The sequence below is a fragment of the Bufo bufo genome, chromosome 2 (genome assembly GCF_905171765.1).
Source record: "Bufo bufo chromosome 2, aBufBuf1.1, whole genome shotgun sequence".
Lineage (NCBI taxonomy): Eukaryota > Metazoa > Chordata > Amphibia > Anura > Bufonidae > Bufo > Bufo bufo.
Window position 1 is genome coordinate 216,169,936 of NC_053390.1, and position 28,000 is coordinate 216,197,935.

Consider the following 28,000-nt stretch of genomic DNA (forward strand, 5'->3'; position numbering starts at 1 on the left):
TCCGCCTGGCCGTGCGGAGGCAAACGGATCCGTCCAGACTTACAATGTAAGTCAATGGGGACGGATCCGTTTGACGTTGACACAATATGGCTCAATTTTCAAACTGATCCGTCCCCCATTGATTTTCAATGTAAAGTCAAAACGGATCCGTTTGCATTATCATGGTAATGCAAACGGATCCCTTCTGAACGGATCTAAGCGTTTGCATTATAGGTGCGGATCTGCACCTAACGCAGGTGTGAAAGTAGCCTTGGACAGGAATTAGGAAATTGGCCACTCACTGTAGCTAAGCACCTAGTTCCAGTGCTATGACAGTACTTTGACACACAGACTGGTACCCAACATAACCGCATCAGTGACTGGAGTGTCAGGGAAATAGGAGGTGAGGGAGCACTGTTTTCATGTTGGCTTATGACGACATATCTGAATGAGAAATCAGGTGCGCTTGTAGTGACAACCCAGCCTAAGGGACATCAATAAAGGCAAGAAAAAGGGACCAGACAGCCGAACTTGTACTATTTCGTACAAAGTGAGCAAAAAAAAACGCTTTTTGGAACTAACATATTTGCATTTTTTTTGAAGATTTAAACAACAAAAGTGGTACCACGACTTGCACCCAGAGCATTCTATCATGGGCTCTCTACTTTTATAAATGTGGCAAATGCAATATGTTGTGAGTACTACCTTGCTTGTAGGTATTCTCCTCCTTGTTTGTTCCTCATAGGGAAACATGCTAAATTCTCCCCTTTCTAGGCAGGAAATAAGGTGAGGCCGCATTTCATCCTGGATGAATTGTATATTTCTTAAATTGACCCCTTCCAGCAAAGCTAGGCCATTTGCAATTGCAAATACACCACAATCGCTGGCCCCCTTCTGTGTCTGACAACAGGTTGCATTTATTTCTAGTGTTTTGTTTTCACCAGTAAATAATGGTCTGTACAGCTTGATTAGCTGTTCTTTTAGGGTGTCTGAAAAAGAGGTTGTGGCCAAAGAATCATAAATTGTAACATTATCATCAAACTGATGAGACAGCAACCAGTGCATGCCAACATGATGTATCTGAATGACCTGGTGACACTTAGACAATGCTACCTCTGAGTGTGCAAGGACAACAGTGTCCATAAATCCTGACACATCCACATGTTTTTGGGACAGAATGATCTGACTAGCATTAATTATCTGGTCATCCAACCACAGGCCTTTAGATATTACATCTCTATCTTGAAGTGTCAACTTAAACTTATTCACAGTTAGCCAGATTGACTGTGATGTCTCCTCCTCTGACGATATCCTATCTGGCTCATCAGATAATCCAATTCTCTGACAAAGATCCTCTTTGATTTGATCAGCTTTTTTGCCAAACCGTTTCAACTCTGGCTGCTTGGATTTTCCATATCTTCTTTCTGGTAGATCTTTGAATCCTGTCGTATCCATATTTAGGGTGGAATCCAGTAGGATCAATCCATGTGATTTAGGAGTCTTTTCACTTAAATCCACCACCAAATTTTTTAAATGCAAACTAAAGTCTTGCAATGTCTGGTCATCCAAAACAAATGTCAAATCCTCTAGTCGTTTTAAGCTTTTACGACATTCTCTAATGACACCTGTGCGTTTTCTCCTTCGCCGTGGTGGTAACCCTTGCAAAACTTCACCAGAAAAATCAGATGCCAGCTCTGGATATGGCCCAGGAGTTAAGCCAACATTGTGTTTTTTAGGGGTTTGATTGATAACAGTCTTAAAGCACTCGGTGTCAAGTGCAAACAGTGGGTTCCCAGTGTAAGCAGGGTTTAAATTTTCCCACTGAAAAGAGGTTGTCCTGAATACAGCACACATGTGTTTACATGGCAACAAGTATCTTTGCCAGTCCTTACAGCCACAGTCTGGCAACTCTCCAGAAAGGTCAAGACTGTAAGATAAATTGCTATCCGATTCACTTTGAACTTTGAATATCCCATGTTGCTCATCCCTTTGTAGAATGTGAGTCTCATCCAAGCTACTAAAGTAGCGCTGCATGACATGTGATAACATCTCTCGCGGGCGGTTTTTGAGGAAGTTTGGAACATTGACTGCATATTTTCGGTAGTGCTCACAACTGCGTAGGTTCTTTTCCATATACCTATAACAGAAATCAGTAAGTCAATTATAACAATATGCTTTCTCATATAAAAATCTCTAACTATATTAAAATACTATATTAACATTGTATGCTATACATGTTAAACTGCTTAAGTAAAATAATTCAATATAATAAATGTACAGAAAAACCTGTAACGTGGAGTAACTGTAAACATACCACAGGGTGTCCGAACAAAGTAGCCCACCTCCAATATTTTCAAATCAAAGTGCCCAATAGTAAATCTTAGGCGTTTGTACAGTGTCATGAGCAAAAATAGCTGTTCATTTTTTTCAGATCTGTGAATACTGCAGTTTAACAGGATATCATTGAACAGTTTTACAACCACCTCATCTATGGGGAAATGTAAACCAGAGTGTCCACTAACCATTCACATCCCCTGGATGAAGTCATTCATCTTATGATACAATCACTGGAGCAGGGTTCCTTTTTACTGGCCCACCCTGTATAATCTATTGATTTGACACCAAATTTAAATTTCTATTAGTAATTTTTTTGCATGGGAATTTATGGCATAACCACAATGTGTGCCATTATTTTGATGGTTATGGATCCACCTTTGTGACCCACACGCTGCAGTGTGCACATCTACAGATATGACAAATGTCAAAGTTTGAGCAAACTTTTAATTCTACATAGATTTCCTATTTAAAATTAATCTCTATATACATATATATTGTGAAAACTCAATCTTACTTTTTGAAGGTATCTGGAAAGAATCCGTGGTGAAGAACACTGATCATGTCGCTTAACAAGCAGTTTCTGTAGCCATCCAAATAGGAATACTTCAAGGTCTCATGTTGCCGCTCCAAACCGTTATTCGTATTAACACCAATCACTTGGGTACTTTTTCTATACACGTGAGCCCATTTCTTAGAAAAGATTAAAGAAATAATCCAAATAAATAGTACACATATTGTGGTTAATTTATTACCAGATATACACCACTTGTGTCTTATATCTGGTGTGGATTCTGTCACACCATAGTATGGCAGAATCTGAATTCCCTGCTCAGGCCGGGTCTTAAGAAAAAAATAAATAAATAAAAATGGTTTGGGTGGTGATGGCCGGCAGGTATCTCATGCCATTCACGCCTTCGGTGTGGAAAATGGTCTAAATGTAAGACTGCAAGGAAGCTGGCTCACATTTAGTTTGGAGCTGGATACACCAAAGTTATGTAGAGGCCTTCACCTATACATACCTTTGGAGGATCCACCGGCCACTATAGGGCTCATCAAGGCCAAATACATTTACACGGTTATCTTTAACTTGACTTATGACTATAAAATAAAAATATAAAATAATGTTATACAGTACCAAAAATGATTCAAAAAAGTTTATACTTATGAACAGTATTGAGCAAATAGAAGTTAAGTGGAAATCAAGCTGAAGATTAGGCAAAATGCGATCTGCAATAAATCTGAATTTTTAAGAGATTAGTTTTATTCCTAAAACGGCAACTACATGGGAAAGTAAGAAGCCTGGGAGCTCAAGATCGCCCATACTGCACTGCAGATAGCCAATCAGCAGCTAGCCAGTTCCTGTGAGATCACAGCCATTTTAAAAGCCTCATCCCATGCGGTACCATTTCACTGTGAGCTGAGCTTGGGGAGAGATGTGACAAGCGCCAGGGAGAGTGTTCAAGAAGCCTTTAATTGTGGAACACTGGAAAGGGAGTGCAGGGACAGTGCAGAGACCAATCTGAAGCTGGTAGGATCCATAAGAGAGCAGTTTGCATTAATCCCTGTGCACAGAGCTATGTCATTGAACACTGTCCACCTTGTTTAATAGGATAAGCAATTTCATTACTTATTGCATCAGAAATTGGGGTGAATAGGCTGTCTACTTGTTTATTGTAGTGTACACTGACACAGAATAAATTAAATTATTAAGTTATTGTTACCATACAGAATGTCCAGAGGTGGCAGGTACCTCCAAAGGAACAGGTAGTGCCAGAATTATCACTCACAGCCCTCTCTGGGCACCTGACACCCTGGAAAAAAAGTCTAGTGTAACAATAGGTCTTCGATTTTTCTTACCATTAATCAGCCAGCACACGGCGCACTATGAACAGTATAGGCAGAACACAATGTAGGCAGCTATTATAGCTAAATGATAAGGGACATGGAAGATACACTATACTGGACTGTAGTATTCAGGTTATATTGCCATGTTGGCACTTGGTGATAAAAAAAATAAAAAAATGGGTTTTGGGTTACAGCTTGGGCACTCTGTCTCTAAAAGGTTCACCATCACTGGACTAGAGCGACTGCTGAATGTCAGTAGTAGCTCTAGTCCAGTGATGTTTTGACCAACAATCCTGCCATCCTGAAATGGGTCACACAGTTAAACATCTCAGCTGACATCCAGGAATTGGTGGGTTCCTATGACCCCACACTTAATTTGCATGTCCCTAAAACCAGCTCCATGCCCTCAACCAGGAGTTGTATAAAGAAATAGGTGGTTTATCTGCACAAATGAAAGTAGAGGAACAGGAGGAGCATGAGAAAGACCAGGCTGATGACCCCCAACACACTGTGGCGGTATACAGTGGAGGCCGGGAGTCCCTCAGTTTTCCCTTGTGGTAATGTCCAGACACATTGAGTTTGACAGAGGGATAACTACTGACTCTGCACGATGTTCAACCCTTGCTTTTGTGCCAAAATGTGACTTTTTACACCTGAGAGGGATGATAAACTCAAGTACTGTGCAGAAATCCTATGGAGTCATTTGGTAGCCGTCTACTGTATCTGCACCATCGCCCATCCTCATGAATGTCTGACTGGGGGCCCTTTATGATTATGTTCAACTGCCATGACTGCTGGGGGGAGTGGGGGGGGGGGGGGGAAATCAGCAGCAACTTAAGTCTTCAGTCTAATCAGCTCTTTTGACACATCATAGTGATGCATCATCCAATTTTGTAAGTCTTTGTTCATCCCTTATAAGTATAAAAAAAAAATAAACTTTTCAATGTTCAATTACATAAAACTGGGAATAAAATTAAGACTTGCAATGGTCTTTAGCACGGAAAAAAATAAAAAATTACCTTGATGTCTGGTAACCACTTATGTGAAAGCCAAGCTCTTAATGTTTTCGATTGTTTCCAAATGTTACTGCTGGTTAGGACCTTTAACGCTAGCTCATGATCTTCCATTTTTGTTGTAAGGGCAACATTCCGCAGTAAGGCAAGAATTTCCTTCTTATGGGCACGGACACCATGGTCCTTTTTGTTTAACCATTCGGTCCATGCCTTTTCTCGATGGAAGTCACATAGTTTAATATCAGCATCTAAAAAAGGAACAGAAACAATATTATAACTTCTACATTTAAATTTCTATACAGAATCACTCATTTTTTTGCCTTTCCCTCTAATGTGCTTTTCTCTCTCTCGTACAATTTTCCTAATTAACATGTTCTGGATTGCAATATGTTGAATTGATTTGTGGGGCATATGTGTTCCCTATTATCCTGTATCTACTACAGATATTTTGTACACCATGTGTTGGATACCTGACATGATTGTAATTATCACCCTCCCTTTGTATTGTTTTGCCACACAGTTTGATAAAGGCCAAAGTGGCCGAAATGTCACATCACGACGCCGCATTTTCTAATAAATGAAAAATTCTTTGACGCATACGCACAGTGCTAGAGTTTTCAATTTATATACAGAACACCTTCCATAACAAAGACAACATTAAGTATAGTTATCTTGAACTTAAATTTTAAAATAGCTAAATAAGTTTACCTGGAAACACTTGCTCAATAGCGTTAATTTCTTCGAGGCAGAAATCTACCATAAAACATGATGGGGCCCAGGCTGTATTCCAACCTGCGATAATTTTTAATGACTCCACAATGTCCTCAGTTCGTTCTTGCTGGAGAACAAATGCCCCTACCACTGCATAGCACACATTTGTGCGCACACAAAGGAAATACAGTGGTAACGCATATCTGGTTGTTCTGTATGTGGCATCCAGTAATGTCATTTCATTACCATACTGAACAAGTATTTTTTTTTGCCATTCAGACTGGTAGCAAAATAAAAAATTTTGCTCTGCTTTTGGCTCTTCAGAAACTGTATGAGGCCTGCTAAACATACTGTAAGAAGGATTTTCGTGTTGCCATTCCTCTATAAGCTGCAGTAGCTACCCTTGATCAAATAATGAGCTATGTCCATCATGCCTTGATCGTGAAATTATATTGGCAATGTCTTTTATAGTGGGATAATATCTCCGTCTTGTGTCTTCTGGAACCTCAACATTCAGAAATAAATCTTTTTTAACAAAGTGTTCCACCAATCTTTTCAGCTCACTTTTTTTTCTGATACCAGTGCGGTAAAATTCTTGAATTTTATTTCGAACTCTAGGATCAATTTTCTCACGCAAATGTGCTACCTAAAAAATTAAAATATAAAATATATCAATACACATACACACAATTGGTCGTCATTGTTCAGCAAAATTTTTAATTTTAAATCTACCAATAAGCAATAGGGAATGATAGCTATATTATTCTTAAGCTACCCATTTTGGAGCCTATTCCATACAACTAACCGGCATGACTGATCAATTTTGCAGATGTTTTTAGTTCATGCAAGGTATTTTTTTTCTTCAGACACCCAATGACTACAATGGTGAAATAATCATGGACAGTGATTAATAGATTTATGAACAGGGAGCTATAGTCTTAATTAGGGGTGGGCGATATGGCCTAAAATCTATATTGCGATATAATTTAAAGCATGTGTGATATGTGATATATTGTTTTCTATATGGGGGGTTTAGACTTATTTATTTTTTTCTTTTTATTTAATAACTATTAGCCTCCTTAAGGGCTAGAACCCTTGTCCTATTCACCCTGGTAGAGCTCTATTAGGGTGAATAGGACTTCACACTCTCCCTTCTGCCCTGTGCATAGTACACACAGCAGCAGGGAGATTACCATGGCAGCCAGGGCTTCAGTAGAGTCTGATAGAGCTCTATCAGGGTGACTAGGACTTCACACTCTCCCTGCTGCCCGTGCATAGTACACACAGCAGCAGGGAGCCGACTATGGCAGCCAGCGCTTCAATAGTGTCTGATAGAGATCTATCAGGGTGAATAGGACTTCACACTCTCCCTTCTGCCCTGTGCATAGTACACACAGCAGCAGGGAGATTACCATGGCAGACAGCCTCCGATCTGCCCCCCCCCCAGCCTCTGATGTGCTTCCCCCCCCCCAGCCTCTGATCCGCCCCCTTTGGTAACTCAAACCCACCCCCCTCCCTCCCCAGTATTAATCATTGGTGGCAGTGGCCACAGGGTCCCCCTCCCCCCCCCCCCCCCCCCATCATTGGTGGCAGTGGGCAGTTCCGATCGGAGTCCCAGCAGTGTAATGCTGGGGCTCCGATCGGTTACCATGGTAGCCAGGACGCTACTGAAGTCCTGGCGGCTATGGTATGTTAGTGAGCAGCATTATACTCACGTGCGCTGTGGCCGCCGGGCGCTCCTTCTCATAGGTCTGTGCGGCGCATTGCTAATGCTATAAGCATTAGCAATGCGCCGCACAGACAGAAGGAGCGACCAGCGGCCACAGCGCACGTGAGTATAATGCTGCTCACTAACATACCATCGCAGCCAGGACTTCAGTAGCGTGACTCCTGGCTGCCATGGTAACCGATCGGAGCCCCAGCATTACACTGCTGGGACTCCGATCGGAACTGCCCACTGCCACTAATGATGGGGGGGAAGGATGGGGACCCTGTGGGATATGGCCGCACATTCATTGGTGGAGCAGTGGCCACAGTCCCTCTCCTCCTCCTACTCTGTCCTCATTGGTGTTCAGCGGCAGCCGCGCACAGTGGGGAGGGAGGGACTCTCTCCTTCTCCCTCCACTGTGCCGGCCGGCTCATCAGGAGAAAATGGTGCGCGCAGAGAGCGCGATCATATCGCAGTCTGGCGAAAATCCATATCGTGGCCCAAATTTATATCGCATATCGCCCACCCCTAGTCTTAATTTACATCACAATTCCTTTACAACATAGAAAAATGTATACTCATGTAGCGGCATTACAACCCTCACACTACCAGGCAGCACAATTGCATGTGGTGTTGAAAAAGGAGACTTTTGTATAACTTACCAGTAAAGTCTCTTTCTCGCTCTTCCTTGGGGGACACAGGAAACCATGGGTATAGCTCTGCTCTCTAGGAGGCGTGACACTAAGTGAAAGCTGTAAGCCCCTCCTCCATCAGCTATACCCCTCAGCCTGGAGAAGAGACTGCCAGTTGCGTGTCCAAGTAGTGAAAGATAACCACCAACCGGAAAAAGAACTGTCGAGCCCCAACGGGGGCAACCAAGCCGGAACCACAACTGTAACCCAAATGAAGGGCGGGTGCTGTGTCCCCCAAGGAAGAGCGAGAAAGAGACTTTACTGGTAAGTAATACAAAAGTCTCCTTTTCTCGCCCATATTCCTTGGGGGACACAGGAAACCATGGGACGTTCCAGAGCAGTCCCAGAAGGGAGGGACCAGAACAAACTAGACCAACACCAGAGGCATCAATCAACTGCCGCCTGCAACACCAGACGGCCTAAAGCAGCGTCAGCCGACGCATGAGTATGCACCCTGTAGAACTTGGTGAAGGTGTGCAAGGAGGACCAAGTGGCCGCCTTGCAAATCTGCTCCGTAGAAGCCCGATTCCTCTGAGCCCAGGAAGCCCCGACCGCTCTAGTGGAGTGAGCGGTAACACCAAGGGGCGGAACCTTGCCCTTGGCGAGATAAGCCTCAGTAACAGCCATCTTGACAAAACGGGCAATAGCAACTTTGGATGCCGCCATCCCTCTGCGCGACCCTTCCGGGACCACAAAGAGCGAGTCAGTATGCCTGAAAGAGCTGGTTACTTCCAGGTAAATCTTGAGCGCCCTGACAACATCCAGGCGATGAAGCTTCCTCTCCCGCGGGTGGGAAGGGGAAGGACACAAAGAGGGGAGAACGATGTCCTCGTTCAGATGAAAGGCGGAGACCACCTTAGGAAGGAAGGAAGGGACCGGACGAAGAACCACCTTGTCCTGGTGGAACACTAGGAAAGGTTCCAGACAGGAGAGTGCAGCCAATTCGGACACCCTCCGAAGAGAGGTGACGGCTACAAGAAAAATAACCTTGCAGGACAGAAGTCGCAAGGAAACCGTCCGCAGAGGCTCGAAAGGAGAAGCCTGGAGCGCTGAGAGAACCAGGTTCAGGTCCCAGGGCGGTACGGGGGAACCGCGTGAGCCACGCCCTGAAGGAAGGTCTTGACAGGACCAAGGGGGGCCAGTGGGCGCTGAAACAAAATGGACAGCGCAGACACCTGACCCTTCAAAGAACTAAGGCCCAGCCCTTGGGCCAGTCCGCTCTGCAGGAAGGACAAAACGGTGGGGAGAGAAAAGCGGAGCGGAGGAATCCCCAGATCGGCACAGAACCCCAAAAAGGTCCTCCAGGTCCTATAATAGATCCTAGAAGAGGACGGCTTACGGGCGTGGATCATGGTGCGGACGACGTCCGCAGAAAAACCCCTACGCGTCAGGACGGTGGTCTCAACAACCACGCCGTCAAACGTAGGGACCCTAAACGCGGGTGGAAGATCGGTCCCTGAGAGAGAAGATCTTCCCTGGCGGGCAGCGGCCAGGGCGCGTCTGCCAGGAGCAGCATGAGGTCGGCATACCAAGACCGGCGGGGCCAGTCCGGAGCGACCAGAATCACCGAGACGCCTTCCGCCGCTATCTTCCGAAGGACCTTGGGCAGGAGAGGGATGGGAGGGAATATGTATGGGCGCGCGAAGCCTCGCCAAGGAAGAACGAGGGCGTCGGCCCCGCAAGCTCCCGGATCCCTGGCCCTGGACAGATAGGCGGGGACCTTGTGATTGAATTTTGAGGCCATGAGGTCCACGTCCGGTATGCCCCAACGAAGGCAAATGGCCTCGAATACCTCCGGGTGAAGAGACCCCTCGCCGGGGTCGACGGTGGTGCGACTGAGGAAGTCCGCCGCCCAATTGTCCACCCCTGGAATAAAAATTGCAGATAGGGCCGGGACGTGGGCTTCCGCCCAACGGAGAATGCTGGTGACCTCCCGCAGCGCTGCGAGTGCCCCCCTGGTGGTTTATGTACGCCACAGCCGTGGCGTTGTCCAATTGTACACGAACAGGATGACCCTTCAGCAGATGAGTCCAGTGTCGTAGAGACAGAAGGGCCGCTCTCAGCTCCAGAACATTGATCGAGAGTTTGGACTCCGATGGAGACCAAATGCCCTGGACGGATCGGGGAGGAAACACGCCTCCCCAGCCCAAGAGACTGGCATCGGTTGTAACCACCAACCAGTTGAGTGGCAGAAAGGACCTGCCCAGAAGAGGGGACTGTAACCACCAGCGGAGAGATGACCGCACCGGAGGCGATAGACGGAAGGGATGATCCAGAGACTCCGGCGATTTGTCCCAGGAGGAGATGATCGCCCGTTGGAGAGGGCGGGAGTGAAACTGCGCAAATGGGATCGCCTCGAAGCAGGCAACCATCTGCCCCAAGACCCGCATGCAGAAGCGGAAGGACGGTCGAGAAGGAGACCCCGAACCGCTCCACGGAGGGTCAGACGTTTTTCCGAGGGAAGACGTACCTCCGCCGCTCCTGTGTCTAAAAGCATTCCCAGGAAGACTAGCTGTCTGGAGGGGGGAAGGGAGGACTTGGGGAAGTTGATGACCCAACCGAACCTCGCCAGAGTCTCTAGAGTGAGATCCACGCTGGCAACCGCTTGAGAAAGGGACGGAGCCTTGATGAGGATATCGTCCAAGTACGGTAGCAGAAAAACACCCCTGGAACGAAGTAAGGCCAAAACCGGGGACAGGTCCTTGGTGAACACCCGGGGGGCAGTTGCCAGCCCAAAGGGAAGGGCGACAAACTGGAAGTGGAGGTCCCCCACGGCGAATCGGAGGAAGCGATGGTGACACCGGGCTACCGGAACATGGAGGTAGGCATCCTGTATATCGATGGAAGACATGAAATCTCCCTGCTCCAGGGAAGCCACCGCGGAACGGAGGGACTCCATCCGAAAGCGTCGAAGGAGGAGAAGACGGTTGAGCTTTTTGAGGTCCAAAATGGGCCGCACCGAACCTCCCTTCTTGGGAACTACAAAGAGGTTCGAGTAGAACCCTTGGAACCTTTCCTCTAGAGGAACGGGGGTAATCACCCCCCTGTCCAGTAATGCTTGAACGGCCGCGGAGAACGCAGCCGCGCTTTTCGGGTCCCGCGGCGGGCGGGAGCGAAAGAACCGATCTGGAGGGAAGGATGCAAATTCGATTTTGTATCCGGAGGACACAATTTCGAGGGCCCAGGCGTCGGAGACGTGAGCCATCCAGACGTCCCTGAAAAGGAGGAGCCGGCCCCCCACCCGGGTGGGTGGGGGCGCGCCTTCAGGCAGAGGACTGCTTTGCTGCGGGTGTGCGGGCAGCCTGCGGCTTGCGCCAGGAGGGCTGGGCCCGAAAAAACGGCTTCCTACGCTTGTCCTGGGGAGGAGCCGAAGCGGCAGCTGTGGTGGGAGCCCCAGAGGCCCTGCGGGAGGACCGAAAACGAGACGCACCAGGGCGTCCGCGGGGGGCGCCCCTTGCTTGGGGTTGAGGAAGATGGGTGCTTTTACCACCCGTGGCCTCCGAAATAAGTTCGTCTAGGCGGACCCCGAAAAGGCGGGAACCCGCAAACGGTAGCCCCGCCAAGGAACGTTTGGAGGCAGCGTCCGCTTTCCAAACCTTCAGCCAGAGCTCCCTCCTGACGGAAACTGCCAGGGCGGAGGAGCGTGCAATAAGGGCTCCCGCATCAAGGGAGGCCTCACAAACAAAATTCCCGGCCCGAATAATAAGCTGGGCCAAGGAACGTAGGTCCTGGATGGGGATATCCGAGTCCAACTCCTGTTCCAGCTGCGCACCCCAAGCAGAGGCAAAAACCGGTCTGAGAGCAGAACCGGAGGCAGCAAAAATGCCCTTGGAAAGGGTCTCCATGCGACGGTCCTCCGCTGACTGAAGAGAGGACCCGTCGGGAACAGGGATGGCCGTGTTCTTTGACAGCCGGGCCACAGGGGGGTCCACCTTGGGTGGGGAAGACCATGTGGCCATGACATCGGCTGGAAAGGGATCGCAAATGTCCAGCTTCTTGGGGCTGACAAAACGGGCGTCCGGGTGAGCCCAAGCCTTAGACACTACAGAGGAGAAATCAGAGTGGATTGGAAAGACTTTTGAGGCCTGCCTGGGTCTGATAAAGGAGACGCTAGCTGCGTCAGAGCTAGGGGGATCATCCTGCACCTTAAAGGTGTCACGAATATCAGAGATGAGCTGACCCATCGCTGAGGCTAGCTTGGACGGCAGGGCCGAGTCCATTTCCAAATCTGAAACCGCCAATTCACCTTCAGAGAGCGAATCCTTTGGAGAGGAGAGGCTCGTCTGGGTGCGCACGCGTGGCGGGGAGAGTGAGGCCTCAGAGGAGGAGGCTCGCTCTACTCTAAAACGCTTCTGAGAGTGCCTAGCTCGGGAGGGGTCACTAAGAGAGAGTGAACCCGCTGCAGCGGCAGAAGCAGTGGACCCGGAGGGCGCGACAGTCAGAGAGGCGTCCTGCGGGGTAGGTGGCCTGTCTATTAGGCGGCCCACGACATGAGTGAGGCTTTCCACGGCCTGGGACAGGGATCTAGCCCAGTCAGGCGGGTCAGAGGAAGCAGGGAGCGACACAGCGGGCGACTGAGGCTGCGGTGGAGCTCGGCATGCAGTACAGTGCGGATCAGACTGCCCCCGGGGAAAGGGTTCCCTACAAGCAGTACAGGCATGGTACCAAGGCTTGGCGGCTGCAGAAGGGTCTGACATGGTGGAAAAAAGGATGTTGCACTTAAGTGGGAGACCCCAAGAAAAGTGGTGGCACGGAGGGGGTTAACAGTCCTACCAGACCCGGATGATGCAAGTGGCAGCGGTAAGGGAAACAGACTGAGGAGGCTGTGGAGGAGAGGCAGCAGCACGGAGATGAATGGCTTCAGGATCGCACGGCAGAGAGGATTCCACACAGCACTGAGAAGTGGAGCCCGATGAAACCGGAAGTAGTGGAGCGCATGTAGGAAGCTCCGCCCCCCCTCTGCCGCGCTGAAGAAGAAGCAGAGCCGCGCGCGCGGCAAAATGATTTTAACCCCCAAGGATGATGAAGTGCCGGCCTGAAATGGCGCCGTTCAAGTAAGCGGCCCCCGCCGCGCCTGGATGTGGCAGACGGCTTGCTTTTTTCCTGCAGCCATCCCCTGAAGGCAGCGTCCCTGCCAAGGACTTGCCCAGATAAACTCCCCTGCCCGGTAACGGTCCCGATGGGGGGGGGGGGGGGGTGTCTGCACGATGTAGCAGTGGCCATGTAGCAGTGGCCAAGGGGGATGTAGCAGTGGCCATGGGAGCCCAGGAGGCCTGTAGCAGCGGTGGGAGGGAGGAAGGGGAGGCTGGAGCAGCCACTCACCATACGCTGTCTTCGCCCTCAGTCCATCCAGCGGGGGTCGCCCCTTCAGCTCCTGGCACCGCAGTGGCAGGAAGCCGGGGGAGGGACTTGGCGTGCGGACGACCCTGAGCTGGCGGGACGCAGGGGAGCGAGGCTGCCCTGGTCCACCTTGTCTTCTGTGGGGGAGGCGGCAGTGCGGAATTACCGGCACTGGCGCAACTCAACCCCGGGAGAAACAGAGGGGTCTAATGCGCCTCTGTTGTCCCTGTAGGTAGAAAAAAATCGAATTAAAAACAACAAATAACGCAAAAATAAAAAATCATAGGAAAACAACCCTGCATAAGCAGGGGGTGTCTTGCCTCCTTGGACACTAAGCAAAAACTAGCAGTCTCTTCTCCAGGCTGAAGGGTATAGCTGATGGAGGAGGGGCTTACAGCTTTCACTTAGTGTCACGCCTCCTAGGGAGCAGAGCTATACCCATGGTTTCCTGTGTCCCCCAAGGAATATGGGCGAGAAATTCATATAAATACATAGAAGAGTGAGCGGGGCAGCACTACGCCATGCGCACTAACAAGCTTCAGTCCCTTGCGACCACTGGTAACCACGAAGTACGGTGGTGCTCAGCCAAATGAAGAACCAGTTATAATGTATTCGAAGGAAGAAAAAGATGAAAGCGGCACTCACCACTGTATATCTTCGATTTATTGGATCACAAAATCGAAAACATGTGAGATAGAGCATTGTTTCCCAACCAGTGTGCCTCCAGCTGTTGCAAAACTACAACTCCCAGCATGCCTGCACTGCCAAAGGCTGTCTGGGCATGCTGGGAGTTGTAGTTTTGCAACAGCTGCAGGCACGCTGGTTGGGAAACAGAGAGGACACCGGGCAGACCCCTTCAGCATGAGGCACGCCGAGTAGCTACTCGGCGTGCCTCATGCTGGAGGCGTCCACCCGATGTCCTCTATTTCACATGTTTTCGATTTTGTGATCCAATAAATCGAAGAAATACAGCAGATGTTGGAGTGCCGCTTTCATCTTTCTTCATTCAAATATGTTGAAAATTCATATACTTAATCACCGAAAAATAAAAAGAATTTAAATCAACCTCTCCAGAAGTGATGTGATTGGTGTGGTCAGACAACTTTGGGAATAAAACCATGTAGATATTAATTCCTTTGGCGTCCTCCTTCTGAATGTAATTTTTAAGTTTCGTTGATGCACTTCTCTTTAGCCACTCAGTGTTTTTATTTATCTATAATAAGAACACAGAGCGATGTTAAGCAAAATAAAAAAAAAGGGGGGGGGGGGGAAGAAACCCAACAAACAGTAGATTATCTGTCCAATCCTACAGATTAATGACATTGGAAGAGATTCCATTTAAATACACAAAGCTTTGTTAGGATAAATTTTTTGTCAGATAAGATTGTAATTCACACACATTGTTCACAATGTGTTGGTGCACTCTAAAGTGTCTATGCACCTTTGCAGATATGCATTTCAAGGCTCTTATGAATGTTTCCTATTAGAGCAAAGGTACAGTCACATAATTCATATAAAATTAGCCATTTTTTTGTACACCAAACTTGTTCAGATGAAAATTGAATAGGAAACAGTCAGTTCATGGTGCCTTAACAAAGGCCATCATGATAAACTGACATGGTTCCATTATACATAACCTTGATATGCAGCTTCATTTGTCACAATTGTATTTCAGTTTTTTGAAAGTCTGTTGCCATCGATCCCAGAGCATGTGTTTTTTTCTAAATCACTCAGATCTCTATGACCGCTCAAGTTCAAGATGTTTTGCGGGTGACCAGTCTGGTGCACTTCTATTCCACAAATACACCTTATAATTCCGACCTTACAGAATCCTGTTTGCCATTATGGCATGGGAAACAGCAAATATGTTTTTCATCACAAACATTGTATAGACAAGAATACATTAACTTATCTTGTATTATAAAGTATATTAAACAAGAAACTGTCCATACCTGAAAATCTGGAAATGTGAGTAAGTGGTACACATAAATTTTGGCTGGACAGTCCATTTTTTTTGTAATTTGATACAGTTTCCTGGTTCTGATAAAATTGTGGTCTTCCATCTTTTATGTTTGGGTAAAAAAAAAAAAAAAAAAATTACAGTTATAGGTTTGAAACCGTTTCATTCATAGGGTGCCTTCATACAGTGTATTACCAATGCATATATACGTTGGTGGAATCTCAGCCTGGCTGTTAGCATAATAACAGGGGACTACTGAGTCACAGATCTGTAGGACAGGGCAAGTTTATGCCATCATGACAAGGGTCAGGGTGGGATCCCATATGCATATTAGCAAGTCATGCTGTGTGAAGACACCCATAGGGCAGCTCCAGTGAAGTAGCCGCTGTGTGTGAAGACAAAGTTAAAGACTATAGGAGACAGTTATGCAAGCAATAAAATTGACCATGGATTAACTGAGAAGGCTATAACCACAACTAACTATTTCTGCATGTTTAAATTATAGAGCAAGAGGTACCACTTCTAAAAAAGTTATCAAAAGCAGTAATTATAGCATTTATTTTACCATATTAACCAACATCTAAGCAGCCTGTTAAAATACAAAGATTTTTACCTTTTCAATGTCCCCAAACGGTCTTCATTTTACATGTGGACCCACATGTGGATGCAAATAGTAGAACTATAAAGTGTAGAGTAGCACCACCGGACCTCACGACCACACCAGAATGCATCAGCCCGAACCACGACCACAGATCCTCAGCAGTCCAATGAACAGCAAGCAACCAGAGGCATCGGCAGCATTTCCAGTGTTTTTTTTATTGGACCAGCTTCACAGAAAAAAAAAAAAAAAAAAAAGACACTGCAACATTTTGGCTAATTTCTTAGCATAAAAGTTGTTCTTGGTGCGTAGAAAAATATAGCAACATATTGGTTAAGAACGTTTCTACTAAGGCCTCTTTCACGCGTTGTCCGGATCCGTCGTGTACTCCATTTGCCGGAATTACACACCGGATCCGGAAAACCGCAAGTGAACTGAAAGCATTTGAAGACGGACCCGTCTTCAAAATGCGTTCAGTGTTACTATGGCACCCAGGACGCTATTAAAGTCCTGGTTGCCATAGTAGTAGTGGGGAGCGGGGGAGCAGCATACTTACCGTCCGTGCGGCTCCCGGGGCGCTCCAGAATGACGTCAGAGCGCCCCATGCGCATGGATGACGTGTCCATGTGATCACATGATCCATGCGCTTGGGGCGCCCTGACGTCACTCTGGAGCACCCCGGGAGCCGCACGGACGGTAAGTATACTGCTCCCCCGCTCCACTTTACCATGGCAAACAGGAAGTTAGCGTCCCGAAAGCCATGGTAACCATTCAGAAAAAGCTAAACGTCGGATCCGGCAATGCGCTGAAACAACCTTTAGCTTTAGGGCCGGATCAATGCCTTTCAATGGGCACTAATTCCGGATCCGGCCTTGCGCCAAGTGTTCAGGATTTTTGGCCGGAGCAAAAAGCGCAGCATGCTGCGGTATTTTCTCCGGCCAAAAAACGTTCCGTTCCGGAACTGAAGACATCCTGAACGGATTTCTCTCCATTCAGAATGCATTAGGATAATCCTGATCAGGATTCTTCCGGCATAGAGCCCCGACGACGGAACTCTATGCCGGAAGAAAACAACGCAAGTGTGAAAGAGCCCTAAGAACTTAGCCAAAACATTGCTATATTTTTTCTGAACAATTGCTATGAAGCTGTTCCTATAAAGAATTCACTGGAGATGCTGCTGATGCCTCTGGTTGTCTGCCACATGTAGAGGCAGTGCTTTTGCAAGTAAATGTTGTCCCATGTAGTATAAATCTGTTTCAAGAGGGGTATGACAGAAAAGAGTGCATGGCGAGGAAATGAATTTGTACACAGCACACATGTAGAGAATAGTAGGTAGAAAGGCATGGGCATGCATGATTGTAGTGTGGATTTTGAGTATATTGGGGCAAATTTACTAATATATAAACACAAACTTAGACAAGGCAGTCTAAAAATTGACCAAAGGTATCACAGTGCCTCGGAATAGTTGATACCTTTGTGCATATTTGGTCTGCCTTGTGTAACTTTATAACACCAAGATGTTGGCTTAATTAGCACCAAAAACCAACATTTAGGCACAATTTGTAGCATTTTCAGCCACAACTGTTGCCATATAAGGCATAAAACCATATAAATTGAGGCAAGGCATCCAAGGCAAATTTGGGACACATTTTGTGTCTGAATGCTGGCACATTTACCTTTGTAAATCTCCCCAATATGTGATAAAAAAAAAAAAAAAAAAAAAAAAAAAAAATTACCAAGTTCCAAATAGACAAACGTGCATGATCATGATAGATGCAGAAACACGAGGTGAGTCACTCTAAATTAATTGCTGATAAAAGGGATATGCGCTTTCTAAATCAACCATGTCCACAAATCCAACATAAAGGGTTAGTGGACATTTTACTTTTAGGACGCATCCACACAAATGTATGACTTCAGAGACTTACGTTCCTTTAATGAGGCACACCCTTTTGTCAGCAAATAAAAGTGATGGTAGATTACAAATGCAAAGAAACATTGTAAGCACAAAGCAATTAGCTATAAATGACCAAATAACCAAAAAGCAAACAAAAAAGGTAGAGGGAAGAGCAAAAGAGAAAAGAACAAAAACAATTATTGATATAAAACATAAATCTCAACTTAATCATACAGATATTATAAAATATAAAATAAAACAAGAAGTCAAAAATTAGGTATTATATACCAATACAAATTACTAGCACGTTTACATAAGATTTACCTTGAAGGTATTCTTCTAATTCAATGCACTATAAAAATCAACTGTAAACAAAACAATATTTACTTGTGTTATCTGTCGCTTCTGTACATATCGTCTCTTTTGGGAGATAGCCAAATCCTTTCCAAGGTGACAATTTAATACTTTTCTGCCTATTATTATATAAGGGACCCCAGTATATTCTACAATAGATGCATTATTCACAACTGGTCCATTCCAGTATATTTTGGATGCTGAACTTATTGGACATGCTTTAAAAAAAAAATAAAAAAATAAAGATTTGGAATAAAATTGTAATTCACTTCACATTCATGAGAATAAAATGCAGTTCACAATTCAAGACAAAATGTAGTATTCATGAATAAGTGATGAAGGAAAACTTTCCTAAAAGGCCCATAACAAATTCAGTTTACAGCACGCCATTTAATTGAACAATAAAACCTTTTACATGTCCTAATAATTGGTCTTCTAAATACAAACCCATCATATATAACATTCAGATGACCAGTTATATCTAAGTATTTAGTTGTGAGATCGTGTCTACTAAATCATTGGCTCTCAGCCCATCATGTATGATCCTCTCTGTTGACCATGTGTCATGTTTACGAAGCCCAGAAACAAACCACTCCCGACTCTGGTCAGTAGAGTTTATGTTGTCTCATTAAACTCACCAAAGCAGTTTTTAAAAAAGAAAATCTAAATCTAGGCATCTAATTTAGGCAGCCTTTGGGGTTTACCTTCATTTCCAAAAAGTTTCTTTTTTTCTAACACAACAAAGTTTGATATGGTGTATTCCTCATAGTCAGCAACAGCTTGCGTGGCACTTTGTAATGAATCAAATCTCTTCAATACATGAGTATCAGTTACATCTGTAAAGTCCTACGGAAGGAATTTTTTAAAAATATGTAGAACATAAAGTAATTTAACTAGTATATTGAAATTTAATAGCTGCAAGAGAATATATGTTAAGGTAATTAGAACTGTTCATATGCGAGAGGATTCCACATAGAGATGACCCCAAGTAAAGTTAAAGAACCAAACAAGTGGGGTAATGTTTCCAGACTCAAGGTCACATGAACACACTGGAGAAATCGGTTTACTAAATTACATCTACATAAAAGGACTGCTTTGAAAGTCATAGTTGAGGCAACATTGTGGGATAACCATTTTAATTTATTCATTTAAAAATTGAGTAATGGGCCCTTAACACAGGTGACAATTGAAAATATCACTGAACAGCATTACTAGGAATGCTCATTAGCAATGATCTTTAAATGAGCAAAATAAAGAAAGAAAATGCTTCATTGTGTAATTGTATCTTTTGTGCTGCACAAAAGATCATTATTTCCCAGTGGCAGATTGTGCCGTGTACACAATATCTCATGCTGGGAGACAGGTCTGTATGTGGAAAAACAATGACATAAGCGATCACCGCACCCCATACTCTGGAGATCAGTTTAAGGGCGGCTTCACACAGGTGTATGTCGCCCATGCGGTGGCCCGCAAATTGCTGGCCACAAGGCACGAGTACATACCGTGTGGAAGCCACAAGGGGATCGCAGCCCCATTTATTTGAATGGGTCCGCGATTCCTCCGTTCCGCAAAAAGATAGAGCATGCTCTATCTTTTTGCGGTGTGGAAGGACAGTAGTGCTTCAGTAGTGTTCCCTTCCGTATCTCAAGATTTGCCGACCTATTGAAATAATGGGACTGTATGTGATGTGGAAGGGCTACAGACCCGTGCCCGTATATTGCGGATTCGCAAATGCGGTCCACAATATGGGCACGGGAGCCTTACGCCCGTGTGAAGCCGCCCTAAAGACACCAGTCTCCTCCTCAAGCGACCAACAGATTGTTAGGAATTAACACTTCCCTCACAACAATCTAAGTCACCCCATCTAACGGGAACATAAGTAAGCAGTTTTGACAAAAAAAAAAAAAGTATACTGCATCATAATAAATAATTCTCCCTCCCTCTAGCCCTTAAAGCGAATAAAAATTTAAATAAAAAATACTGGCCCATATTTAAAAAGACTTGCGCAACAGTCTAAAAATTCCAAGCTGTTGGCATCAGATGAACTTGAATTAATTAGAGATACTCATTAATTAATGGTGATACATTGGGTGCAAGCTCATGTAACAAAAAATAATTTTTTTAGATCTATTGTTTTAAATTTCTTATATGAGGGTACTTTCACACTTGCGTTGTGATGATCCAGCATATAGTTCAGTCATCGGAACTACCCGCCAGATCTGTCATACCACATGACAACTGAAAGCATTTGTAGATTTATCTTGATCAGTCTCCCAAATGCTTTGCAAGAACGGATCAGTCTCTCCGTTTGCAGACGGATCCGTCCGTAATTTTTATTTCACAGTTCTAAAAGTCTATACATGTGCAGAATGCAACGATAGATTTTTTTTTTTTTTTTTAGACGGATCAAGCACAATGCATGTCTATAGGAATTTATGCCGCCGGATCCATCTTTCTGGCATGTTTGGCATTTTTGGACGGAGATAATATTGCAGCATGCTGCCAAAATACCAGTGACTGAGCTGAAGACATCCTGATGCATACTGAACAGATTTCATTCCATTGAAAATGCATAGGGATGTGACTAGCTTTTTGATGGTATTGAGCCCCGAGGACAGAATTCAATGCCAGAAAATAATAATGCTAATGTGAAAGCACCCTCACTGTAGTACAGCTTTCCGTTTCAATAAAAGACGAGCCATTATTGGTTGTAGTGGGCAATAAGCCTTATGTTTTATAGGTTTGGAAAAGAAAGACTGCAAAACAGTCAGGAGGGCCACCAAATGAATGCACATCCAAAATTTATGTGAAATTATAAAGCAGATTTGGACAAAAATAACACATACATGGAAAAAAAATCATCAAGTATAAGCCATAACCTGAAATCAAGGCTGAAACAGTGGATCCATGTGAGATAAAATACGTCCCACGAGTATTGCCAGTAAGTCCGGCTTCCTCAGGGGTTAGGGCTTACACTTGCTGATTTTCTTTTTTTGCTTGATGCCATGTTATATATCATGTTATTTCATTGACATCCATTCTGTGTAGCCAGGGTACATATTGTATCTCATGATCTTAGACAATTGTGGATCCTGCTTAGGTGCTGGCTATATTCTATGCCAGCACCTGGTCATATTGTATACAATTCTTTTAAAACGTGTTTGTGTGTCAGTGTCGTCTTAATAAACCTGCTTTAAAATTTCTTATTAATTTTTGATGTGCATTCATTTTGTGTCCCTCTGACTGCTTTGCAGTCTATGTTGTTCAGGTCATGGTTGCACTCTGGCTTTCATTACATTGTGTGCCCCCTTGCTTTGGTTTTCTGTATTGTATGCTATATAGGTTTGCCAAATAAAGAAAATTGCTTTAAAAAAAAAATAATTTGCTTATAATTAAAACATACCATGTCACACTGTTTTTCCAGAATTACATTTTCAGTCTCTGCACGAGTAATGCCACTTTCACCAATTTGATCAGTTTCTTTACCTACAAGAAATAAATTAAAAATAAAGTTAATGATACTGTAAGTATATAAAATTGGCTATTTGCCTCTTGTTCCTGGTAACCCTGCCTCCATGCGCAAGACAGCTGAAGTGACTGAAATATGAGGGATGTCGTTTTTAAACCAAGTTCAGTCGCTGTATTCACAGTGCGCACCCCGCCCATTGGGGAGACGGCACAGACAAGCCAGGATACCTTTCTACTAGGTCATCTAAACTTGGCTTTAGAAAAATACAGCCCCCAACCCCCGAACACATTGGCCTGTCTGTTCTTCTGCTTATCAGTTCATCTGTCTGTGTATGCTCTCCAGAAGGACACAGACAGGCGTTATCTGGCCTGTAATTACCTGCTGAAGTAGCAAACAGCATGAAAGTTTATTACAGGCCAGATAACGCCTGTCTGTGTCCTTCTGGAGAGCATACACAGACAGATGAACTGATAAGCAGAAGAACAGACAGGCCAATGTGTTCGGGGGTTGGGGGCTGTATTTTTCTAAAGCCAAGTTTAGATGACCTAGTAGAAAGGTATCCTGGCTTGTCTGTGCCGTCTCCCCAATGGGCGGGGTGCGCACTGTGAATACAGCGACTGAACTTGGTTTAAAAACGACATCCCTCATATTTCAGTCACTTCACAGCAGATGACATGAAGTTTATTTTGTATTGGCTGCGGAATCGGAGGGAGTATTGCCTAACATGGTTAGGTGTGGCCTAGTGGGGTCAGGCGCCCTAATCCTAGAGTATGGGCACCCTAAGGTAGAGAAGCAAGGCTGGATTAGGACAGCACATTCAGGACACTGCTTCCAAACTAGGGCTAGCCTGTGTCTGCTGTAAGGCCGGAGTCTAGACGCTGTGGTGTATGGGCACATGAGCACACCGGCCATTATGCCATCGGAATCCAGGGGAATTACACAAGTAAAGTGCCAATGGCACACTGGAATGCACCCGCACCGCCATAGAAACACTGCTGTGCCGTTAAGCTGACATCACCAATTTGAATCCCAGCTAAGGAGCTTACACAGGACTTCCGCTGTTCTGACACAATCATGCTGTTTACTGTCTGCCACCGAGACATGACAAGCAGCGACACAACAACCCCTTAGATAGTTTGTAGTGGTGCATACAGCATACTTACTGCTATCAGACTGTACAGCGAGGAGCACTGGTGTGCTCGGCTCCTCTGGCTCTGCTGGATGGCAACCCCTCTGCTCGGCCATTCTGCTCAAGAACAAAATCTATTGGGTGAATGCACATCAATGTTACCACACAGCAGCTACAAGATACACCCAGCCCCATACACAGAGGCTTACACCCCCCCTTATTGATCTGCCCCCCCTCCCACAGATCTGCACCCTCATGTCCCCAGAATACACCACACACACCCCATAGATCTGCACCCTCATGTCCCCAGAATACACCACATGCCCCCCCCATAGATCTGCACCCCCATGTCCCCAGAATACACCACATGCCCCCCCCCCCATAGATCTGCACCCCCATGTCCCCAGAATACACCACATGCCCCCCCCCATAGATCTGCACCCCCATGTCCCCAGAATACACCACATGCCCCCCCCCATAGATCTGCACCCCCATGTCCCCAGAATACACCACATGCCCCCCCCCATAGATCTGCACCCCCATGTCCCCAGAATACACCACATACCCCCCCCCCATAGATCTGCACCCCCATGTCCCCAGAATACACCACATGCCCCCCCCCATAGATCTGCACCCCCATGTCCCCAGAATACACCACATGCCCCCCCCCATAGATCTGCACCCCCATGTCCCCAGAATACACCACATGCCCCCCCCCATAGATCTGCACCCCCATGTCCCCAGAATACACCACATGCCCCCCCCCATAGATCTGCACCCCCATGTCCCCAGAATACACCACATGCCCCCCCATAGATCTGCACCCTCATGGCTCCAGAATACACTACATGCTCCCCCCTTGGAGATTGACCCCCCCACACAGAGATATGCACCCTCATGGTACCAGAATACACCCCCCATAACCCCCTCGTCCCCAGAATGCACCACATGCCCTCCTCACAGATTGACCCCCCTCTCCCTCGTCCCCAGAATACACCACATGCCCCCCCCCATAGATCTGCACCCTCAGGGCCCAAGAATACACCACATGCCCTCCTCACAGATTGACCCCCCCCCCCCCCATGTCCCCAGAATACACCACATGCCCCCCCCATAAATCTGCACCCCCATGTCCCCAGAATACACCACATGCCCCCCCCATAGATCTGCACCCCCATGTCCCCAGAATACACCACATGCCCCCCCCATAGATCTGCACCCCCATGTCCCCAGAATACACCACATACCCCCCCCCCCATAGATCTGCACCCCCATGTCCCCAGAATACACCACATGCCCCCCCATAGATCTGCACCCCCATGTCCCCAGAATACACCACATGCCCCCCCATAGATCTGCACCCTCATGGCTCCAGAATACACTACATGCTCCCCCCTTGGAGATTGACCCCCCCACACAGAGATATGCACCCTCATGGTACCAGAATACACCACATGCCCCCCCCATAGATCTGCACCCTCATGGTACCAGAATACACCCCCCATAACCCCCTCGTCCCCAGAATGCACCACATGCCCTCCTCACAGATTGACCCCCCTCTCCCTCGTCCCCAGAATACACCACATCCCCCCCCCCCATAGATCTGCACCCTCAGGGCCCAAGAATACACCACATGCCCCCCCCCCCCATAAATCTGCACCCCCATGTCCCCAGAATACACCACATGCCCCCCCCATAGATCTGCACCCCCATGTCCCCAGAATACACCACATGCCCCCCCCATAGATCTGCACCCCCATGTCCCCAGAATACACCACATGCCCCCCCCATAGATCTGCACCCCCATGTCCCCAGAATACACCACATGCCCCCCCCCATAGATCTGCACCCCCATGTCCCCAGAATACACCACATGCCCCCCCCCATAGATCTGCACCCCCATGTCCCCAGAATACACCACATGCCCCCCCATAGATCTGAACCCCCATGTCCCCAGAATACACCACATGCCCCCCCATAGATCTGAACCCCCATGTCCCCAGAATACACCACATGCCCCCCCCATAGATCTGCACCCCCATGTCCCCAGAATACACCACATGCCCCCCCCATAGATCTGCACCCCCATGTCCCCAGAATACACCACATGCCCCCCCCATAGATCTGCACCCCCATGTCCCCAGAATACACCACATGCCCCCCCATAGATCTGAACCCCCATGTCCCCAGAATACACCACATGCCCCCCCCCCCCCATAACCCCCTCACAGACCTACACCCTCAGGGCCCCAGAATACACCACATGCCCCCCCATAGATCTGCACCCTCATGGCTCCAGAATACACTACATGCTCCCCCCTTGGAGATTGACCCCCCCACACAGAGATATGCACCCTCATGGTACCAGAATACACCACATGCCCCCCCATAGATCTGCACCCTCATGGTACCAGAATACACCCCCCATAACCCCCTCGTCCCCAGAATGCACCACATGCCCTCCTCACAGATTGACCCCCCTCTCCCTCGTCCCCAGAATACACCACATGCCCCCCCCCCATAGATCTGCACCCTCAGGGCCCAAGAATACACCACATGCCCTCCTCACAGATTGACCCCCCCCCCCCCAATGTCCCCAGAATACACCACATGCCCCCCCCCATAGATCTGCACCCCCATGTCCCCAGAATACACCACATGCCCCCCCATGTCCCCAGAATACACCACATGCCCCCCCATGTCCCCAGAATACACCACATGCCCCCCCCATAGATCTGCACCCCCATGTCCCCAGAATACACCACATGCCCCCCCATAGATCTGCACCCCCATGTCCCCAGAATACACCACATGCCCCCCCCATAGATCTGCACCCCCATGTCCCCAGAATACACCACATGCCCCCCCCATAGATCTGCACCCCCATGTCCCCAGAATACACCACATGCCCCCCCCATAGATCTGCACCCCCATGTCCCCAGAATACACCACATGCCCCCCCCATAGATCTGCACCCCCATGTCCCCAGAATACACCACATGCCCCCCCCCCATAGATCTGCACCCCCATGTCCCCAGAATACACCACATGCCCCCCCCCCCATAGATCTGCACCCCCATGTCCCCAGAATACACCACATGCCCCCCCCCCCCATAGATCTGCACCCCCATGTCCCCAGAATACACCACATGCCCCCCCCCATAGATCTGCACCCCCATGTCCCCAGAATACACCACATGCCCCCCCATAGATCTGCACCCTCATGGCTCCAGAATACACTACATGCTCCCCCTTGGAGATTGACCCCCCCACACAGAGATATGCACCCTCATGGTACCAGAATACACCACATGCCCCCCCATAGATCTGCACCCTCATGGTACCAGAATACACCCCCCATAACCCCCTCGTCCCCAGAATGCACCACATGCCCTCCTCACAGATTGACCCCCCCCCATAGATCTGCACCCCCATGTCCCCAGAATACACCACATGCCCCCCCCCCCATAGATCTGCACCCCCATGTCCCCAGAATACACCACATGCCCCCCCCCCCATAGATCTGCACCCCCATGTCCCCAGAATACACCACATGCCCCCCCCCCCATAGATCTGCACCCCCATGTCCCCAGAATACACCACATGCCCCCCCCCCCATAGATCTGCACCCCCATGTCCCCAGAATACACCACATGCCCCCCCCCCCATAGATCTGCACCCCCATGTCCCCAGAATACACCACATGCCCCCCCATAGATCTGCACCCTCATGGTACCAGAATACACCCCCCATAACCCCCTCGTCCCCAGAATGCACCACATGCCCTCCTCACAGATTGACCCCCCTCTCCCTCGTCCCCAGAATACACCACATGCCCTCCTCACAGATTGCCCCCCCCCCATAGATCTGCACCCCCATGTCCCCAGAATACACCACATGCCCCCCCCATAGATCTGCACCCCCATGTCCCCAGAATACACCACATGCCCCCCCCCCCCCATAGATCTGCACCCCCATGTCCCCAGAATACACCACATGCCCCCCCATAGATCTGCACCCTCATGGCTCCAGAATACACTACATGCTCCCCCCTTGGAGATTGACCCCCCCACACAGAGATATGCACCCTCATGGTACCAGAATACACCACATGCCCCCCCATAGATCTGCACCCTCATGGTACCAGAATACACCCCCCATAACCCCCTCGTCCCCAGAATGCACCACATGCCCTCCTCACAGATTGACCCCCCTCTCCCTCGTCCCCAGAATACACCACATGCCCCCCCCCATAGATCTGCACCCCCATGTCCCCAGAATACACCACATGCCCCCCCCCATAGATCTGCACCCCCATGTCCCCAGAATACACCACATGCCCCCCCCCCATAGATCTGCACCCTCAGGGCCCAAGAATACACCACATGCCCCCCCCCCCCCATAAATCTGCACCCCCATGTCCCCAGAATACACCACATGCCCCCCCCATAGATCTGCACCCCCATGTCCCCAGAATACACCACATGCCCCCCCATAGATCTGCACCCCCATGTCCCCAGAATACACCACATGCCCCCCCCATAGATCTGCACCCCCATGTCCCCAGAATACACCACATGCCCCCCCCATAGATCTGCACCCCCATGTCCCCAGAATACACCACATGCCCCCCCCATAGATCTGCACCCCCATGTCCCCAGAATACACCACATGCCCCCCCCCATAGATCTGCACCCCCATGTCCCCAGAATACACCACATGCCCCCCCCATAGATCTGCACCCCCATGTCCCCAGAATACACCACATGCCCCCCCCCATAGATCTGCACCCCCATGTCCCCAGAATACACCACATGCCCCCCCCATAGATCTGCACCCCCATGTCCCCAGAATACACCACATGCCCTCCTCACAGATTGACCCCCCCCCCATAGATCTGTACCTGCCTCCTCTGTATGAGCTCCTATGGACTCTCGCTCTGCAGCTCATCCAGGCACATCCAGCTCC

General features: G+C 47.8%; 2 protein-coding genes across 6 annotated transcripts in view; one reads left to right on the plus strand and one right to left on the minus strand.

The window, feature by feature from the left end:
• The window catches only part of OGFOD2 (2-oxoglutarate and iron dependent oxygenase domain containing 2), a 59,501-nt gene that overhangs the window by 9,511 nt on the left and 21,990 nt on the right, over window positions 1-28,000 (plus strand). The window lies entirely within an intron of this gene.
• Window positions 199-27,997, minus strand: LOC120988608. Of its 4 annotated transcripts, XM_040416176.1 has the most exons (7): window positions 16,199-16,422; window positions 15,578-15,688; window positions 14,692-14,838; window positions 5,883-6,531; window positions 5,181-5,422; window positions 2,831-3,006; window positions 199-2,116 (listed from the first exon to the last, which is right to left on the minus strand). In XM_040416176.1, the coding sequence occupies exons 4-7, from the start codon at window positions 6,232-6,234 to the stop codon at window positions 436-438; spliced, it is 2,451 nt and encodes an 816-aa protein (XP_040272110.1). In that variant the 5' UTR covers window positions 6,235-6,531; window positions 14,692-14,838; window positions 15,578-15,688; window positions 16,199-16,422; the 3' UTR covers window positions 199-435. The 4 variants fall into 4 exon arrangements, with proteins under 4 accessions (XP_040272110.1, XP_040272111.1, XP_040272112.1 ...); XM_040416177.1 differs by lacking the exons at window positions 199-2,116; window positions 2,831-3,006; window positions 5,181-5,422; ... (2 more) ...; window positions 15,578-15,688; window positions 16,199-16,422 and adding exons at window positions 17,925-18,202; window positions 18,468-18,652; window positions 19,139-19,280; ... (1 more) ...; window positions 23,067-23,166; window positions 27,940-27,997; XM_040416178.1 differs by lacking the exons at window positions 199-2,116; window positions 2,831-3,006; window positions 5,181-5,422; ... (2 more) ...; window positions 15,578-15,688; window positions 16,199-16,422 and adding exons at window positions 17,925-18,202; window positions 18,468-18,652; window positions 19,139-19,280; ... (1 more) ...; window positions 23,067-23,166; window positions 27,936-27,997.